This window comes from Agelaius phoeniceus, chromosome 5, assembly GCF_051311805.1.
Source record: "Agelaius phoeniceus isolate bAgePho1 chromosome 5, bAgePho1.hap1, whole genome shotgun sequence".
NCBI lineage: Eukaryota > Metazoa > Chordata > Aves > Passeriformes > Icteridae > Agelaius > Agelaius phoeniceus.
The window spans coordinates 52943870-52965056 of NC_135269.1; the positions used below are offsets into that span (position 1 = coordinate 52943870).

The 21187-nt window shown below is 35.5% G+C and overlaps 1 protein-coding gene across 5 annotated transcripts in view; it reads right to left on the bottom strand.

Moving 5' to 3' along the window:
* Nucleotides 1-21187, bottom strand: part of GRM8 (glutamate metabotropic receptor 8) — a 320010-nt gene that overhangs the window by 28865 nt on the left and 269958 nt on the right. For all 5 annotated transcript variants that reach the window (XM_077179022.1, XM_077179021.1, XM_077179025.1 and 2 more), the window contains one exon: nucleotides 13762-14697. In XM_077179022.1, coding sequence (XP_077035137.1) covers nucleotides 13762-14697 — 936 coding nt within the window. The remainder of the gene's footprint in view (nucleotides 1-13761; nucleotides 14698-21187) is intronic.

Sequence of the window (21187 nt, forward strand, 5' to 3'; positions counted from 1 at the left end):
GACAGAAGAGGTGGTGGCATCCTTTTACATCATAAATATTATTAAGATTTTATTGGTTAGCCTCATAACCATTCTTGAGGATGGAGGGACTTGGTCTCATTTCCCAGAATTGTAGCTTTACGAACATTCTACAGAGCATCATGGAATTATATTTTTCCATAGAGACTCAAAAAAGTGGCTTAACATACCTTGAACCAACTTGGAAAACTGTTAATTAAACTGAAATTTCAAAGTATATCTTCATGCCTGGACTTGCAGGAATACTGTCAACAGAGATGAAGACCACTGACCTGGCATTCCCATGCTGTGAAAAAAAATTGGGATCTGTGTACAAGGCAGCACCATTTTCTGTTCAGTGATCATGTGAAAGTCTGTCCAAATGGCAAACTTTCAGGACAATGACTCCAACAAATGTCCTGCCCACCTTAATTAATGTTATAAGTGATCCAAACACCACTTGCTGAGAATTAATTCAATATTCATAAAATATGCACACATAATTTTCCATCTACTGACAGCTACTTTCTCCTCATTTGCATAACCAAATCAGAACACAGGAATAAAAAAAGAAAGCCATTATTAAAACATTCTCCCTTTGCAGTCCTAGGAGACCTCTCATAATAATCTTTAGCTAGTCACTCAATTGAAAAAAGTCCAAGAAGGTTATTCAGTGAAAACAGAAATCTGCTGCCTCCATAACTTTCCAGAACAGCTACTGGATACTTTGTTTCCTCTCAAAATTGTTCAGTAATCTTAGAAGACAACAGAATATATCAAAACAAAGAGAAGGAAATATGTCATTTTTGCATATGGAGCACAGATAAATAATGTAAAGGAGCTGGACTTTGCATTAATTGCATATACAGTAGATACAAAATTGTCAGAATTAGGAAATCAAGTGCTAGATGGCTGGATTTACAGCAGAATATCTTGGGTATATTAAAAGATTAGACTTCTAAGCTTTCCAAGAAAATTAGCTTCTTTTGTAAAGGTTCTCTGCAGCCACAATGGCTCCCTAAACACAACCTGTTTGTTAAAATATTACCTCAACAACAGTTCTGTATCTCTGAAATAGCTACATTTCCTGTTAGCTGTTTATTCATATGAAATAAGCAGACATGATATCTGAAACTGCAGACAAGTATGTTTTTAATAGACTGCATCAGGGGAGACTTGTGTAAGAAGAAACAGGGCAGCAAGGGCCCATCTTTGGAAATTGCATGTACTCTAGTTTCCTTAATGTTCTTTGACAAATCTACGTACTTGAAGCTTCTAGCATCTAACAGAAGGCTTTTTTTTTCTTTTTCTCTTTCTTTTTTTTAACATAGATATTACTCACACAGTAAATTAGATTGTGAGCAAAATACAGTCGTCACCTGAGTAAGAAAACCTGCACACTTAAGTTTCCTAAAGAACAGTGTGATTCTTCAAAATAAGTAAAATAGGCCTTGATTAAGGGAAGAAAAAAGAGATGAGCTGTGAATATATTGAAAAAGTGATTTCAACAAGAAGTCAATAAGACGTAAAGTTTGGAGCCCCTGTGAAATATACTTCACCCAAGTGGGTGGCTTAGTGGGAAGGAGAGTATTGTTTACCAGCACTGAAAAAACTAGAATAAAAAAGGAAAAATCACTGAGAAAATAAGCACTCTGTTGCTCAGAATCAGATCACTGCTGGCTAACCTGACAGGTTAGATCTAAGTTACTTGCTTATACTCTGTCATTTTAAACAGCATGGTAGTGTAACTGCAGTAAAAAATAGGTCTCAGCACTGGCTCTCAGGCATTACATGTGTTGGAGAGGTGCTGATGGTTTCATTTTACAACTGTAGGGATCTAGTCTTATGTCAACCTGTGTGCACAACAACTTTAAGAGGAATGCCTGTGTTCACACACAGGAAAAGGGGCCCAAGGAGCTTATGTTAATATTCAGATGACAATTAAAATCAGGCTTAATCCTTTCATTCAATAGGTTAAAAGTCTAGTGTAATTTTACAAAAGCCTTCATTTCATTCATGTAGAGGAGACAGGAATTACTAATTAGGCTTATAGTCAAACAGTGCTCTGAAAGGTATTAGTGCACTCCATAAGATGAAATTGACAGCACTTAAAAATCTCTTCATTGCAATTAAAACAAAAATTCCACTAGTAGATCTTCAGCCTACTGTCACTGTTTTGAAACACAAATACTTTTTCCAGCAGTGAGATGCAGAAACCGCATTAACTTATGTCATACAGAAGAGGCTCAACTGCAGTTTTGACATTTCCTTGTTATTTTCTTGTGACCTTGAGAGGAAATGAATATAGTCAAATCCTAAAATGTCTGGCTCTGAACCACCTTCTCAAAGCAATTGCAGCTGGAGCAATACCAGCTGACAGCGCTTCCCTCTAGCCCCCAGTCTAGCAGCTACCTGCCAAATTATCATACAGAGCTACATGGGTACAAAGAGAAAGAGAAACTCAAAAAACCCTCAAAGAAACCAGATCTGCCTGTTACATCCCTGCCTAGGAGAGAGGAGGAGCCACACCACATATTACTCTCTCTTCCTTTTATACCTCCCTTGTGTTTAAAAGCTGCTCTGCTAATGCAATGTTTAAGGACATAAATGTACTCAACACTTTCCCTGTTTTGGGTGCTTAGAAAACCAGAACTATCTGTAATGTATTTTTTATGCCTTCTCCTTGTGTGCAGGAGAATGCAAACACACATGGGCTATTAAAACTACACAAAAGAACAGGATAGCCAGCTCAATTTTAAGCCAAGTCAAATATGACCTACATTTTAGATAAAAAATGAAAACCATAATGTCAAATTCCACAGTTATATTCTTATATAACACAGATGCAAAAAATTCCAGCTTACACAGGTCCCTTTAGAAAAGCTTTTAGTAGCTTGAAACATAGATGGGATGCATACAGACAAAGAATTAAAGGAACAGCACAGGCATCAATGTTTCTTGACATCATTGGCAAGACTCTCACTCACTTGATTGTGGCTTTACCAGAACCTTTCAGAAGTAGAGCACTAAACAAAGGAAATAGAACTTGAACAAATTTGAGAATGCAAGGGGAGGGGGAGGGGGAAATGTTTGTAAAACCCTCTAATTTAAAGAGTGAAAGTAGCAAACACCAATAACGAAATGCCATCATTGATATCAGGAGGGAGAGGAGGAAGAGACACAGATATAAACTGAGAGTTTAAGCCCTAATTCACACAGAAAAGAATTAGGAATTTGGATATAAGATGCCAAGGATATAAGATATTGGGATATAGAGAGAAAAGCAGCCCTGGCTGCAATGCCTGCTGTCTCTTGGACAAATTATCAAGTAAGCAAGCAGGGAAATGAGAGGATTTAAACAGCAAAATATTGGAGGTTGAAAAGGACAAAGATTGTATCTTTGGTGGTGGTTGGAAACAAAGAAATTACAAGCATCATTGACAAGGCAAGTAGTTTGGAGAAATAGAAAAGACATTCCCAACTTGGGATCTGGAAGCCTTGAGGTATGTGATCTTTGTAGATCAATAAAATTTTATGCAGTGTGATGGCTCAAAAGGGTAGGAGATTGATGTGTTCTGGAAGAAGCTGCTTCAGTTTGTACCATAATCTAAAACACCCTTTCAGTAGATCAGTTCTTAAGGAAAACATATGGTGCAAACAATTCCCTTACAGAGACTGTTTGTAAAGCAGTTTTGGGCTTTGGGACCAATTTCAGCATCTTGCCACAGTGGTTTGCCTGTGTCTTTTTGATGACTAGATTAGGAGATAGATGCCTTGCCTGCTGTGAGCTCTTCTGCTATACCTCATTCAATTATGACTTCTAACTTTCTGGAAAAGACATTTGCAAAATGCAGTGTGTTCCTCAGCATCAGAGCTAAAAATCTTTTCCTTTATTTTCCATTGAACACCATCTTGTAAGTAGTTCCCCTCATCTCTTCTAATCTCCTTCTGACCTTGTTATTTTGTAATTGGGAAGTGTTCTGCAGTACCTGAATGAATGGAGTTCACAATACCTGTGAATAGCTGCTCTTGATCTATTCCATCTGAGTTCAGTGGGAAAAAAAATCAAGTACTTTGCTTTTCTTCCTTTCATTGTTCAGTTATTCTTACTGTACAATTGAAGAACTAAAGATGTTTTCTGTAGAAAACTGCAGGTGCTGTGTCATCAGTTCTATCAATGAGCCCAATAACACCACTTCAATCCCATCTATATTCTTCACAATATCAAATGAATGTGACCTTCATAATCACCATGAAAACAATCATTTGATCATTCTACTAGGGTCATGTTTCTGGTAAATTGATCGATTATGATTTGATTTCCAGACTTGATTACTCTCAAGTTTGGAAAGCACCATTTTAGGAAAATAAAAATTCAAAATCTATGTACACACTGAAATTAAATGTCTAAGCTTAAGAAAATATTTAATAATTAATCTATTTTTATTTGGAGTACTAAAAAAAAATATATTTTCTGCTATGTTTAAATTTTGACTCTCTTGGATGAGCTTACATGAATCTCTCTATTCCCTATTGTCATTTCATTCCCTGTCAGGAAGATTCACTGCAAACTGAATGGTAAACCTAAAAAAATAGGTTTATATGACCAATTAAAGCTTTCTGTTTTGTTTTTCTTTTTTTTTTCTTAAATAGAAATTTCTTATATATGTATTAAAATTGTTGCTTTTGCTGGGCCTTATATACTAGCTATTCTTGTTTCGTGCCAGAGAGTTCACAGTTTTGTGAAAATACATACTTGTACCCACACACACATGCATATTTAGTATTAATAATCTACTGAAATAGTTATCCCATAATAAAATTAGTTTTGTGTTTTAAGAGTAAGCATAAAGCTCACTAGTCGTGGTGAAATCAGACTTACATCATTTCTTGTTTCTGGTATTTCTATTTATATGAGACACGAATTTAAAATTCACTGTTTGTTACATGAAATTTTAGAATTTTATTGAATCTACCAATTCGGTTATGAATTTTACTGGGCTTATATCTCATTAGATTTTTTTGTCTGGATCTTGTATTTTGATAGGATGCCCAATGTACTGATATCTTCCCAGCTGTACAAATTATGACAATTCTTTAACAGAATGGTCACAAGGGGCTGAAACATACATCAACCTACTGTGCTCAGCAAACACTTTAGTTGAGTCAGCATAATTGTCCTTCAAAATATTATTTGTCTAAAGGAAATACAAGGCAATATAGCTTTCATTAGGTGCTGATCACTTAATGGGGATCAGGTTCACCAGGGTAGTGTCAAGTTCAAGATGTGGTAGGTGATGAGCTTGTACAAGCATTGTTACTTAGGCTAAGCCTATGCATGACAATTTACCAGTCCACAGCATTCTGTCCTATCTGTAAGGTCAAAATAATGATACTGGTGTGAATCCTATGCAAAATTGGAATTCTTGTTGGAGGAGATAAGAAAGACAAGAAGCTGAATGTCTACTCAGAGCCAAGCTAAAAGTCTTGTTAATTTGTTTCTTGTGTCTTTCATACATGTGTTTACTTGCTTTCAGTAAGGTACAAGCCTCATTAAAGCTACAACAAAGGCTATTGATGTACTGCTTCCAACTTGGCAAGAGCTAGCAGGAACATGAAGTTTCCCAAGAGCATTCCAGAAATAGTTCCACAAAATTTCTAGAGAGTGTTCTATTTAAAGATTTTCTATTTGTCTTAACAAGAGTATAAGTGTTAAAGATAGTTCCAATTACCTTTCTCTTAGCCATAGCTTTCTTTTTCCCCAGGATGTGGGTTTATCAAATCATCCTTAGCTGAAAAAAATCTCTCTTCCTGTCTACTTAAAAACATTTTTGACTAAGTGATAAATTTGCCTAAAGATATTTTCCATTTGGTTTGTGTTATCACTGGTTTTACTTTATGCAAATTAAACCAGCCCTTACAGTGCCCCAAAAACCTAAGATGTTTTAAATGTTGGAAGGATTTATCTTAAACTGCACTTGTTGAAGACAACCAGATTTTTAGCACTGAAGAAATCAGAGCCAAAAGATCAATATTTTTTTGAGGTGAATCTGATTCTTAAAAATACAGTAGCTAAGGTATATTTTTTTCAATATTATCTTTATGAAACATTTCTGGTCTGTCACAAACTTCTTTCTGTGATTATTGATCATTTTTTAACAAAAAAGATTACGAGTTATTCAGCTATCTGTGCTCCACAAAATTGTTTCTGCTTCTCAGTAAGAATTAATTACTTATCACAGGAGCCAGCAAGTAGCCAAAAAGATCTATTTAAAGTTCTTTAGCACAAAATTCCATCTTCATCTACATGTTACCAACTCTCTGACATTCCCCAGGATGGGGAAGGATGCTGATCACAGGCAAATTTAATTTTTCTGGCAGCTCATTCCTGACTTTGGGAGAAAAGCCATCATTCATGATGGGGCCAGAAGCAAACATGTCAGACAAGCAAAATGCCAGTGTTTTCCATTATGTGGCAGGTGCACATCTTTTCAATGTATACAGCTAGGTATGCCAGCTCAGTGCTCATGCTGGAACAGACATGCAGCTTTGCAGAAATGAAAAGGATTTGTAACCCTCAGGTGCACACAGGAGTGCCTCACTGGGCTAGAAAAAATAAAAGATATATTTTACTAAATACTCCACTTCTTTCTTGGAGGAGCTGGCTTTGTCTGTCTTTGTGATACATCCTAGAAAACTTGTCATAGGTTGGACTAAATGATCTTAAAGGTCTTTTCCAACCTGGTTCATTCTGTGATTCTGTAATTAAAATCAGTGCTCAGCGTACATACTCAGAATCCTTGCAGCTTCATTTATGAAATGAATGAAATGAAATCCCATTCTAAAGGCAATGGGAATATCTTAAAACAATAAAGTCCAGTCTTTAAAACTACATACGCTTTAACTTTGCCCAGTCATTCAGCACAGCCATTCAGCAAGAACACTTCCTGAAACTCAGGTACACACTATGTGAATAACAAAAAAATCTAAACAGGGGCTAGAAATTTTAAAAAGTAGTATTTTCTAAAAAGTACTTGGCCCGAAAACTCATCAAGAATCTTTTGATAAGTGTTTTTTTAAATGCAAGGCTGGTGTTAAGTCAACAGTCCAGACATTTTTCAGCTTAACAAAGTGGAAAGAGTTTAAAACTTGTGAAATTATGCTCTTTAAATATCAGTTCCAAATTTCAATTTAAACTTACAAGGATAGAAATGGTTGAAACTCAAAAAGAAGCTTTGAAAATCCCTAAAATATTTTAAATTACCCAATCCATCAGTTTTGTCTCACGTATTAATAAGCTTAAATAAGAAAATAAGCTTAAAAAAGAAAAATATAATTGCATTATTTTCCTAAGAAATAACTTTTGGAATGGATTCCCACAAAGCAACTTTTGAAAGAAAAGGGGATCTCTTAACTGGTTTCTCATTACAGGTACCTTTTGGAGATTATGCTGCCACCCAGGAGAAGTAATGACTACTTCTCTGTCCTCTAACCGCAGCTCATGGGAGGCTGGGAGGGAAAACAGATTTGGGGGCTGCTGAAACCCTTTGTTCAGCCAGTGGATGAACAAGCAATGACCCAGCAATGACCATGGCCTGCAGTGCACTGAATATCTTCCAGCTGGAGGGGAACATGCTGCCTCAGCAACAAAAAAAGAAGCAAGGAAGTTCTTCTCTGACAGAAAGGGAGCAGAGGAAGATTGGGCAATAAACTGCGGTTTGGTCACACTCTTGTTCACATCTCTTTTACCACTCTGCTTCTACAGCAGAACAAAAAAGTTCCAATTTCTGCCAAGGATTAGGTCAAAAGTTGGAGGAAATTATGAAGCATAGAAATAATTTATCTCATGAAATTTTACATTTGAAAAAACATGAAATGAGAAGGATGAAAAGTTTCTCCATTCCTAACGGGATTTCCAGCAAAAGAGAAGGATAGTTCTATCAAATAATCTGGTGAATTTTAACTAATTTTCTGTTCCAAGACATAGAATAATACAGTCATTTAGGTTGGAAAAGACCTCTAACATCATCAAATCCAACCACTGACCTAACACTGCCAAGTCCGCCACTAAACCATGTCTCTAAGTGCCACATTTTAAACACTTTAAACACGTCTTTTAAACACCTCCAGGGACAGTGACACCACCACTTCCCTGTTCAGTGCTTGACCACACTTTCAGTGAAGAAATTTTTCCTAACATCCAACCTAAACCTGCCCAGCCACAACCTGACACAATTTTCTCTTGTCTTATCACTTGCTACCTAGGAGAAAAATAACACCCTTCTTGCTACAGAAAGCTGTAGAAACAAGCTAAACAAGTCCAGTTTTCTGAATTGCTCCTTATGAATCTTGTACTTTAGACATGCAAAAATTCAAGTATTGATAGTTTTTTAATAATCTTGCAAGTACTCCCATATTCTAAAAAATCTGAATAAAAAACCATTAGGAGCACAGAAATTTAGTTTTGAACAATGATACGCTGCTGAATGTGGAATGTATCGCTTCAGCACTCTTCTAACTTCTGCTCCTGTAGTAAGGAAAATGAGAAATAGTTTCAAATATCCCTCAGATTAATCCTCATGCTATGCACAGTGTTGGCAGCAGAGATTCCAGTTTAATCAAGCCAAAAATTATTCATAAAATGAAAGAAATGCTAAATTTATAAGTTGCTTTTCTGGACTTTTTCCTATGATGTTTATTGCACAGACTACCTGCAGAGCTAGATCTCCACATACAATCAGGATTAGAAGAGAATGCTTTGTGAAGAACCAGCTCAGTGCTGTGCCCTTCATTAATACAGTCTGAGGAATCATTAAGATGCTGTTTTCTTGCAGCCACAGGAATATATTTAGTCAAGAATTCATAACGTAAACACACACAAAAGATGATTTCCCTACTTTTTTTAGAAATACGGGGGAAGGAAGAAGTCTCTACCCGAACTAGCATTAGTAGTTGTTTTCTTTAAACTAGCAAACATGTATTACTACTCTGAATGAAATAGCTCTTCCTCCCACTGAGAACTGAATTTCTTTATCTTGACAATTACAGCAGTAATTTACAAGTCAAATTAATAGTGGAATACTTTTGGTATTGTTTCTAACTTCTTTAAGTGTTACTAACAAAGATGGATATAAGCATAAGAGCCACTGAACAATAAATACAGCATGAAAAGAGCTGGGATAGTAAAAGCATAAGGATAATATCTTATGAGAAAATTTCTGTTATAAAATTAAAATTTTTCTATATTGCAGTTATGAAAAGAGAGGTCAGAGTTGTCAAAATAATTGAAAATGCATTAAAATTTATCTGCCTTGTTAGATCACACCTTGTAATTGCTTCCAGTTGGAGGAGATGGAAGAAATTATTCAGTGTTTTTATGGCCTTTCCTTAGCAGAAAGTGAAACATCTCTTCATTCACAGTATGGGGAACAAGTATTCATCTTCTCATTCAAGCAAAGTGCTTCCAGATTAATATAATAAATTATTTCTGATAATAACGATGTGTGATAATAATCTGTGGATAAACATGATTTATCCACCTGTCAAAAATGCTAAAAGGAAGGGAATTTACAAAGTGCAGTTTATTAAATAGGGTTGTGCTTCAGACAGCCATCTATCCTCAGAAGGTTTTAGTGCAATCTGCCATTTTAAATTAGTTTTACACAGGAATTCAAACAGCTGTTTTAATCACTCAGCTATTCAACATAGTTTTCAGTGGCATTTTGGTCATTATGACATTTCAGACATCTCTATCTTAGATGATTCCAGTACTTCCAGTGTTTGGCTATATACATGTGCATGACATAGACAAAAGCTATATTCACAGAATGCTTTCTCACAGAATTTCTCTCCTTTACCTCTAAAACACTTCACTGACATTAATGTGTTAGAAAATTTGTGGTTTATGTCTTAGGAGGCCATTTGTCATTCAGTTTAATGACAAACTGGAAAAATTTAATTTTTTTGTAGTAGGTTCTTTTCATGAAGAATGAGCTGTCAAAACAGGCATGAACACAAATGGACAAAATCATGAACTAGTCAAAAAAAAATCACACAGAACCTAAAGTAAATGTTCATGTTTTCTCTGCAGGACATCTGTAAGAATTACAACCTCAAAATAGTGCGTTTAGTACCATAAGGCATTTATATTCTGCTGTTTATGTTATTGCTTGAAAATAAGGATAAATGAGTAAATGTGGAGATCAATACAAGCCACCAAGCTTGAATTATGCCAGGTTATTTTGGATTGGTACTTTAACATTTTTTTAGTTATCTCTGTATATATATATATATATATATATATATATATATATATATGTATAATTGCTTCAATAATAAACAGTAGTTTTCTTAATTTTATATTAGTTTCAAACTTACATGTAAACTGAGATAAGACAAATTTTAAAAAACCCCAGCATTTGTTATAAAGAGCCGTCAAAAATATTACAAAAGTCAAGACTAGAAACCAACATTTTCCCATGGCATCTTGTTGAGTTACCTTAACTTTTACTGTGTTTTTTCTTATGTGTATGTCACTGCATTCAAATTCAGACATTTAACTCAGCTGCATTCACCACCTAGAGACCCAAGATTCTTCATGAGTGAGAGAGCAGTTTCCCATTCTCTGCTTCACAGCAAACACGAACATCAAAATTCCTAGTCTGTCTGCAGATAAGTAGTTGTGCTCATTTAAATTACCTTCATCATGCATATTTGAAGTTTGTTTAATGCCAACACTCAATTTATGGACTTGTGCTGATTCTACATATTTACAGTCCTCTAGACTATTTACAGAATCTCTTAGGAAACCTATACTTTTGAATTGATCCCCAAGGCCACTAAATGTGAGGGTAAATTTTCTAGGGTGAGCTTTGAGTTTTGGATCTAGACATCTATTTTCAGCACTGATGGTACATTTTTTTGTTTAACAGTGATATTGACAGTGAAATAAAAGCTGTTCAGTAGGTTTGTTATTTAATTAGTGTTAATTGAATACTTAAGTGTACAACCTCTTTTTCAAGAAATGCTTAGTAATTTCTGCTATTATTGCAAGCACTGCTAATGTCTAGGAAAACTTCAAAACATTTTGGAAAAGTTTTAAGCACTTGTTATTCAAATAGAAGTGTATCTAAAGTTAGCAACTGGAAGTACCCCTAGCAAGTAATGAATGTCATGATAAATTTATTACTGTCAACATTTCATAAAGGAAACATTGCTTTAAAATAGCATTTAAAATCCCCAGCTTTTTATTGCTCTTTTCTCTCTCAGTAAGCTCAAGCCATAAAAAAAAAATAATAACTTCAGGATTCTAAAATAACTGCATTGTAAGTAAGCACCAAAAAAAGTCCATGTAAGTTTTTCATTTGTTTCATCCTCCAAAAAGATCATAATGTCAAATTTCAAATAAAATATTCTAGAATACACTAGCTTGTTTTTAAAATGCTAATATGGTGTTATGCATCAACTGAGAAACTGTAAGTTTATTCAGACCATGCACATGTGTGCAGTAAGATTTACACATTTTTATCCCATTCAGAGAAGTATTTAAATTGTATGGAATATGTTAACTGTTATGAAGATGTCTGTAAAACTCTGTGTGGAAGCATGTTTTATTTGCAGCAAAAAAAAAGAAACACTTTGGAAAGAATTATTTGAATTACAGAGATACTGTATTACTGTATTAGTACTTTTTCTCTCCATAAAGAAGAGGAAAGAAAAACAAATTATTTAGGAAGAAAAAATGGCAGTTAACAAGTGAAATTTAATGTTAGAAGCTGTGTGATTTAGTATCATTTGTGTGTTCAGTCTTGGGCTTCAAAAATGAAATGCAAAAGAGATGTCAATCAATCTCGTCTTTTAAGGTTGAAAACAAATCATCCTTTACTATAAGCCAAGATGAACTGATGGTCTAAATCAAAGTCACTGCATGGTTACCAGCAGAGAAATATTTCCTATTTCAAGACTCAATTATTTTGGTTCAAGTACTTGCCATAAACCTGACCACACTAAGCTGTTAAAAATACCACACATTTATACAACAATACATTTTTGTGACTTAAGCCTACAAATACAAAAAAACCCAATTTACCTAAATATGTTTTCCTATGTCAAGTGGGATTTTTTAACTTACTCTATCTGTCGTAAGCCATTACCTTGGTACCCACTTTGATGCCTTGCCAAGGTTGACCTAGAACGCTAAAAGGAATTAAAGAATAAAGTAGGTATTTATTAAAAGGCTTCAATGGATACACCTTGGGCAATACAAGAGCTAAGCCAGGGCTACACCCAAGTTGAAACCCAAAATGGTCACAAAATGGACCACCAGTCACGAGGTCTCTCACTTTTATAAGTTCTAGTCCATTTGCATATTGGAGTTAATTGCCCAATTATAGCTTTAGGTTATGAAGTCCCATCCTTCTTGTTTTTCTTTCTTCAGCCCACGTTGTTTATGCTCTTGGGCCTGAAATTTGGATCAGTTGTCCTTGATCTCCAGCTAGAAAAGGAATTGTTCTGTCTAGCTACTCTGTGAAGAGATTTTACCATCCCTTAATATGAAGCAGAGAATCACACACTACAGCAGTAGAGAATCTGAAAAATACAAAAGCTAAAACCTAAGGCATCAACTTCCCCAACTTAATCCAAAAAGCCATAAAAATAAGCCTGATCCAATTCAGTAAGCCTGCTTCAATTTCTAGGGAGGAAATTTTTTTTTTTTTTGCCACACTCTCTGCCCCATACAATTCTTATGCTTGAATTAGAAAGTGTTCCATCAAGGTATACAGAGCTATTCTTTAATTCCACAGACAAGGGCGCCCTCTAAACTAGATACATGTCAAACCTTTCCACAATTATAAGTGAACACATGCTGACTTTTCCAATTACATTAAAATGAATATTTGAAAACGTTATACAAAACCTGCTAGAAGGAAAGACAAGAATTTATGTGAAAGACTGTTAACTTTAATTTCTTAAGAATTTCCATATATCAAATATTTGGAGTTTTGAAGGTTGATGCTAGTATTATTCCTTTTCCCTGCCTAACTTGTCATTTTCACCACTGTTGCCTCAATAAATACTCACACAGTTGACATTTACCTCTGCCTTCCCATTAAAACAGAGGAGAGTCATATGTCTGATGTGGTTTGCATCAACCATTTCATTTCTTATTAAATTATCAGGAAAGTGCTTTCTTTTTGCATTGATATAATAATTAGTGAATTATGCCCTATATGAATTTACACACACTTCATTCACCATTCATTTCCTGCTATTCTATTTTTGGTTCTTTTAAATTTTTAAAGTTTTGTGTGTCAACCAGAGACAAAAGTAATTCTTTTCATTCTGCCCCGGCATTTTTCTTCATTATTTTTGACAAATGTAAGTTGATCTTCTTAGACTTGTGGAATGCAACCAGTTCTATCAGATCTGTAGATGATAACAAAGATTGATAGTGCTTCATGTAACAGGCCACAGCATCACTGAAGGGCAATAACAAACGTTAGAAGAAACAGTCATTAAAGGTTATATTGAGAAAATGTCAACATTTTTATGCCAGTCACACAACAATCACAATCAGTTTATTGTGTTAATAAATAAGAAATCTACATTTTGAAACATATACTTTATTGTCTGTGAATTCTGATGGTTTGTTTACCATTCAGAATTACTCATTTTTAAGAGTGAAAATGTCTTAGTGCTGTAATTATTGCAAGATTAAAATAGAAAAAGAGCAGTGTTTTGATAGGTAAACACATCATCACTTACCTTCTCTGCTGATTGGGCCGTACCAAAAAAGATTGGAATAAAAGCTAACCAAATTATGCAGGTTGTGTACATAGTAAATCCAATAGGTTTTGCTTCATTGAAGGTCTCTGGAACCCCTCTTGTTTTAATAGCATAAACAGTACATGTGACCATCAAGAGAATACTATATCCAAGGGAACAAATGAGAGAAAGATCTGAAATGTCACATTTGAGAACTCCTCTGGCATTTTCTGGTTCAAGTGTCCTCTGCTCTCCATAGTCTACAATGGTATGTGGTGGATCGATAGCAAACCAGATGAAGACTCCAATAAGCTGCAAGGATATGAGGCTGAAAGTGATCACCAGCTGAGACGCTGGACTAATAAATTTGGGAGCTGTGACAGATTTTTTACCTTGTTCAAATATTCTGTGAATCCTGTTTGTTTTGGTGAGCAACGCAGCATAGCTGAAACACATGCCGAGTCCTAAAAAGATCCTTCGAAATGAGCAGACCACTGTATCAGGAGCTGCAATCATTAAAAAAGTAATGGAGTAACAGAGAAAAATCCCAGTCAGGAGCACATAGCTGAGCTCCCGCCCAGAGGCCCTGACGATGGGCGTGTCGTTGTAGCGGACAAATGTCACAATCACAAAGGTGGTGGCGATTATCCCGAGAATAGCTATGAAGACAGGCACGATGGCCCAAGGAGAATGCCACTCCAGTTTGATTATAGGGATAAGCTGGCAATCCGTACGGTTGGCATTTGGCCTCTTATTAATGGGACAGAGTTCACAGTTGAATTCATCCACCTGGTAGTGGTAGCCCTCGCAGCGCTCGCAGTGCCAGCAGCAGGGCACTCCCTTCACCGTCTTCTTCCTTTCCCCAGCTTTACAGGGCAGGCTGCAGACAGATGCTGGATGAGTGTGTTCTCTGTTAGCCCACTGCATATCTTCTACCTGTGGGTATTAAAAATTAATGAGACTTCTATTTTCCTTCATTTATAATATCCTAATCCTGGCCACAGGTTTGTCATAAATCACTACTTGCTGACAGCACAAATACAGTTTACCATAATAAGAAACCTGTTTCTTTCCCTTGCACTGACTTTAAAGAAGTGTTAAATGATTGTGTCCAATAAATCATTTATGCCACAGGCTTGATGAGTGTCATTAGTTTCTATTTACCTCTTTACTGCTGACCAAATTGACATCTGTAAAGATATTTATTGACTCCAGGCTAGTTTAAAAGCAAAAAGCCTCATACACAGTTCTGTAAAAAGTTAATCACATGCAAATATAAATATCAGTAGTTCTCAAACATTTAATTACAAAATAAGTCTATTTTCAGAGTGAGCTTCAGAGCAATTTCTGGTACAGTAAAGAAATAAATTAAAATCTCCATGCATCAGCTCTAGCACAACAAAGAGTTCCATGGTCTGTGATGCCATCCCTTCCACAAATGTGGATATTTTATACTTTTCCACCTTTGATGCCTTGAAATACTCAAAAGTATTTTGTTTGCATTTCTAGAAGATTAAAATAAATATATACTGCTTTCTGAATAACAATGGAAAAAGATGTCATGACTACTGCCTTAGTTCTCCTGATATAATAAGTCCAGGGATCCTTTTGTAGCACAGAACAATGCAATCTTGTTTTAGAAATCCCAGCTTTCCCTGCAGCAGCACATTAGCAAAATATACTTTTTTCATTCACCTATGTATTCTTCCTGCAAATGCCCTGCAAATGAAATCTGAATAGTGAACTCCTGGATTTAAAGAATTTCCTACTTAACGTTATCACTCAGCTTGGTGCCAGCTGTCCTTAGCCCACCCTCATTGAGCCCCGTTCTGCGGAGGTCACTGAGAGTGAACCAGAGCTGAGGGTAGAGCAGAGCCCCTGGTGGGCAGCAGAACCACTCCTTGTTGCTCGAGGCCCCACCTTTCATTCCTTTGTGAGGTGGTGAGCACTCAAGGACAAAGCACTTTCCTTGTTCTTGCCTATTAAGTACTCAGCACTTTTGTTTCATTTGGAGGCTGTATTCATAAGAGAAACAGCAGTAACAAAACTTCAGGCGCCAGGAATGTTTTCAGTTCCCTCTGGAGGAGGACAGAATGAGGACAGCTTATAAAAAGGGGTAATTTTGGCCTTTAAAGTTTATTTTTTCAGCAAGTTTTCAACAGACTTGAGAGGCAATCACAGTGTAGCATTGCTGGCCTTATATGCCTTCCTCAGAGAGCCAGAGCACCAGTTACAGCACTGTGAAGGGTGAAGAAAGCAGCAACAAGCAGCCTGACTCCTGCTCTCCTCTGTGCCCCTTCGGTGCAGGACTTTGATGTTCTCCACTCCAAGGGACCACAGAGTAACAAGGAGACAAGAATCACTCATAAAAACAGCTCTGTGAACCCTCAGGGTCACTCGAGGATTTCAGTGGGAGGGGATCCTGAATCCCCAGAAGTCAACCAGATTTTATATCAAGGATTGTGATGACTCTGCAAAATACATCATCTGGTGACTGTGGAAAAGAAAATCATTTAAGCACTTAGCTTCCTAAAAAGCACAAGAATAACCCAGTTTTGTATGAAACAGCTTTAATAGAGCTCCAGCAGAGTACTTGGTACACTAAGAAAAAAATCACCCCTATTACAATCTCCTGGTTTTAATCACTGAAATCCTAAAAGTCCACATAACACCTTATTGTTTCATCTACTGGATGTGAGAAAAAACATGCTATGATGAAATCAGCATGATAGTGAAGGCAATTTGCCTTCCCATTGTTGCTAGGAGAATAAATACAAATCTTGTGATTTAGTCACACACTACAATAACAGGGGGCAACAGTAAACCATGGTCATCAATCCAGAATTGTGGATAAATTTGGAATGACTCAGAAAACCACAGTACTACATATTGGCTAGATTATAGCACAATACAGAATCACCAGGAGAGCAGACACCTGACACCACCTTATCCAGCATAGACTTAAAATGGCATGGACAGGCAATATCTCATCCAGCAGAAAGCCTGACAGGATAAAGCTTAGCTGTCCCAATTTTAAACACATTTGAATTAGAAAGGTGAGTTATACCAGATCAGTATTTAATACCATGAGTCTACAGAGGGGGTTTTTTGGCATTAAGCATCCTAAGGTCACATTTACTGTATTGTGAATCAATGGCTTAGATAAGTACAGAGAATTCCCTTTTGTCTTTTAGAGCTTCTACTTTACTAAAAAGAAAATTTAAAAATTAAAAAAAAAAAGAAAATCCTTTAATTTTACAGCTATTTACAATTTCACATACTTTTGCCCTGACAGTATTTTAATTGACTAAAAACATGCCTAAAATCTCTTAATGGTTTGCAAAACATTAAAGTGCTTCAGATTACACCTCACATTGACAACAACTGATAATAAATTCCTACATCTGAAGCTAGCTGACAAATATTGATATATGTTTTTTCACTCTGATACATCTGACACAGACTAAAAAAGATAATTTCCAGCATATAAATTTATATAAAGTTATGAATGTTGAAAAAACTCACTGGATAAAAAATTGTTTTCCCTGATAAATTAACTATTAATGTAAACACTATTGACTGGTTAGCTATAGAAAAAGTCAAACAGAAATGAATCTTAAAGCATAAAAAGTTCTAAATCAATGTAGAAAATAACCAGAATGAATGGCTGAGGTAGGCGGATTTTACAAGGTTTAAATCCTATGTTTTAAAATCTTGATTGTCTGGATTAATTTTCTAGGCAAAAAACCACATGTAGGATGACCTAGATTTATCAAAAAGCTTTAAAAAAATGTTATGAGTTTTTGTTCATTAGTTTTGTACTAGTACAAATAGTAGTAATGTTGTACTACTATTTAAGAAGAAAGAGGAGATATAGTCCAATAAACATTGGCCAGTGTTTGAAATTGAAAATTGCTTCAAAATACTTGTTTATCTGAGAAAATTCTGGCATTGGGGGATGAAAACTCTGGAAATTTGTGGAAAGATGGAATTCTCCCATGAACACAACCATCTGACAACTCAGTTTATAACTCCATTAACAAAGAATGTGCCACAGTAAATCAATCAGCAGAGCAAAACTGTTAATTCTGAGGAACTGATGATAACATTGGGCTGTATTTGAAATTAGAGTCTGAAGAAGAAGGTTGTATTGACCTAATTTTGACATAGTTCAGTGGGCTTCATTAATGAAGATTAACTGTCCTTCTGGAAAACATATTTTGTTTTCATTTCAGCCAAAAGCAGCCCTGTTCACTTAGCCCAAGACCCGCTCTACAATGAGCGAGTGTGCTAAGTGGGAATAATTAGTAGATTCCTTTCACTAGCTGACTCTTGATTGAAACCAAAATGCTGATGTGTAAATATCCTCAGACTGCTACTTGGACAATACTCTAGAAGATAGAGCAGGGGAAACTATACCTCAGAGTGAGCACTGTGCTTTTATTACACTTGAAAAGGTCTATTAAGGGTTTCTGTACATGCAGACCTTAATAACTGAAAAGTCATGTTAATTTTGGTCATCTGGTTCACTCCCAGCTATCCACAACCTCCAGCAGTCTTTGCCTGTAATGTATTTTTGAGCTATTATTTTGCATAATATAAAAGTAATAAGTAAATTAAGTACAAATCATAATTACAATAGTCTTAAATATCTATCAGTTTTTTCACTGATTGTATGCATCAAAGATTCCAGTTTCTTGAACTTGTGCAGAAGATTCACCCATGTCATTAATTTCCTCTCTTTATGAGCTAGTACTATTGATCCCACTTCTTCTCTGAGATTAACTTTATACAATAAATGACAGCAGGAACTGTTAAGAAACTACAAAACAAGGGAGGATCATTTAGGAACATAGAACAAGGGACAATTATAATTTTCAGAGCTACTGAAAACCTGTAATAGTCAAGCTTTAAAGGGAGTTGCTGGATGCTCATCCTCTTCTGAAAATCATAATTTTTTATGTAGACATAAACACTTAGCAGTGGAACTTTCAAAAGTGCCAAGGGGAACTTGCTCAATATAGCTAATTAATTTAAATGAGAGTTAAGTGCCTTGTCTGTTTAACTGCTTTTGAAAATCCCACTATGCTTCCATCTGCAGTTTTCGCAACAAACGTACTTCAGAAAACTTGCCCTAAAGTGATCCAGAAGTTCAAATGTTATAAAACTAACTTCAGGGGATCTTAACTTTAGGCACACATTTCTAAAGATTGGCATGGGGGAAAGAAACTGTCAAAGAGGCCATAGTCAGACAAAAGAAACACAGAAAAGAAGGTGCTTTTTGACATTGAAAAAGGATTGAAAAATGTTTGGGTCTGCAGCATTCTTTATACTGCTCAGACCTTACCAAGGCTGAGCAGGTCTCAGATTGTTAAGTAGCCTTGGGTAAACATGGTTTCTGGAAGATTTATTTTGTCACCTCATTTTCATGTGACATCTTCTGGATCCAGTTCACTACAAGGCAAAGTTCATTGCTAAATCTATGTGATACCATCTAGCTCAGCTGGACTGGGATAGCCTAGCTCTGTACCTAGTATTAGTCATGGTTTAAACATTATCTCAATTTCATTCGAGTAGCTTCTCTGAATTTGGAAAATACCTGGTCGATGTGCTATCATGAAATACCTCACATTTCCCCAAGTTGTGGTTCCATTTCCTACTATTTCAATACTTGCCAGTGTGAAAACATCAGAAATACTTTGGCAGCATATCTGCAAGACGTGTATTCATTTGCTATGAAATGGATCATGATACAAAAAGAGAATGGCTTCATTGCTATTTCAACAGACATAAAAATCATCTCTACATGAGATATCTGCCTGATGGGGCTGCAATTTGCTTTAATGTGCAGCTTTAAGATTCAGAGTTCACTAAACCATTAAAATAGAGACAAAACACCATTTCATATCAAAACCAAATAAACACCTCCGTCCTTCATGAACATTGCAAACACAATTCCCTCTAATATCTAATAATAGAGCTAAAAATTAATGATGATCTTGGCTAAAAGAATACAAGATTGACATGATACAGTACAAATAGCACATTCACATTTCTGGAACCTACATTCTTCCAATTACCAGGCAACTCATTTAGCAATGTCATTTAGCAATGTCCACAGCAACTGGAGAAGACTGATCAAAAATGCTAATAGGTCAAATATAATTTCTGAATTATGTGTCCAATATATATGTACAAAAGCACTCTGTCTCCTGTTCTTAATTATCATGGAGAAACTTATTAGTTACTTAATTCAGCAACCCATGAACAGTATAAAGACACCTGGACAACCTTCAAAGGGTTTTTCAGAGTACATCGCTTGGGTAATATTTAAATGTTTCTGATTACGCTATATTATCACTTGCAGGAATTTTCATTTTTCTTTCAAATCTTAGAGCCAGATATTCATTTAAAAAATGAAAAATGAATGTTTAATCGTCTTGTTGTAACAAATGGAATTATGTGAGTTCTGGACAGAGTAATGCAAATGATAATTAATAGAGTTGTGGGAGCAGACAGTCTGTAGTCAGTTAGCCAAGACTTTCAGTAGGATCAGGAGTCTTATATATAAATTCATGGGACTTTTAATAGATATTGAGATTCTTAGCTATAACAATGACAAAGAACTGAAATAACACCTCCAACTATCACTAGGATTTTTCTTATTTCTATCTCAAATTCCTGAGAGTATTTACCTTCTGACAAAAAAGGCCCATCATAGAAGTATAGCAAGAGAGAGAATTAAGGGAATTTCATCCAGTGTTTGGATTTTTAATTTGTCTTATATATCTATTCTCACAGTAAAAGTTAAAGTCTTTAATGTACCTTGTCCAATCAAGTCATCCAAACCTTTAAAAGCCAAAATTAAACTGAAATTGTTCAACTAAACAAATTCATTTTGAGTCTAAATATAATGATAATTGCATTCTGTCTGCCAGATAGACTTATCCCATTAGAGAAAAGCTGGGTGTACAAATACCTATTTAAGCAGGCATGTACAGAAGGGAAATAATCAATGACAAAAAATACTCTTTATATTAAAATAAAACAAAATAAAACAAAACTGAGAACTACTCCAGATTGCCATGCCAGTATAAGATCACTATCATTTCCAAATTTGCCATAATTGCTGTAAATTGTTTATATCATTCACCCTATACAGATGTTTTTTCTAACAACTGAGATGTCATTTCCCTTAATTTTAGGCATAGATATTCCAAGAGTTCTGCAAACATGGAATTATATATTTGGTTTTACCATGTACTGGCTGAAAACTAATGCAGTCTTATATCAGTTTGAGGAGTCTGAGAAGCTTGATGAGTATGAAAGGATCAGGCTGAAATACTACAAGGCAAATCATTTTTTCTCTTTTTCTTTAGGATCAGAAGTACAGGTTGTTGAAAGAATCCAGATGGAAGCTGATTTC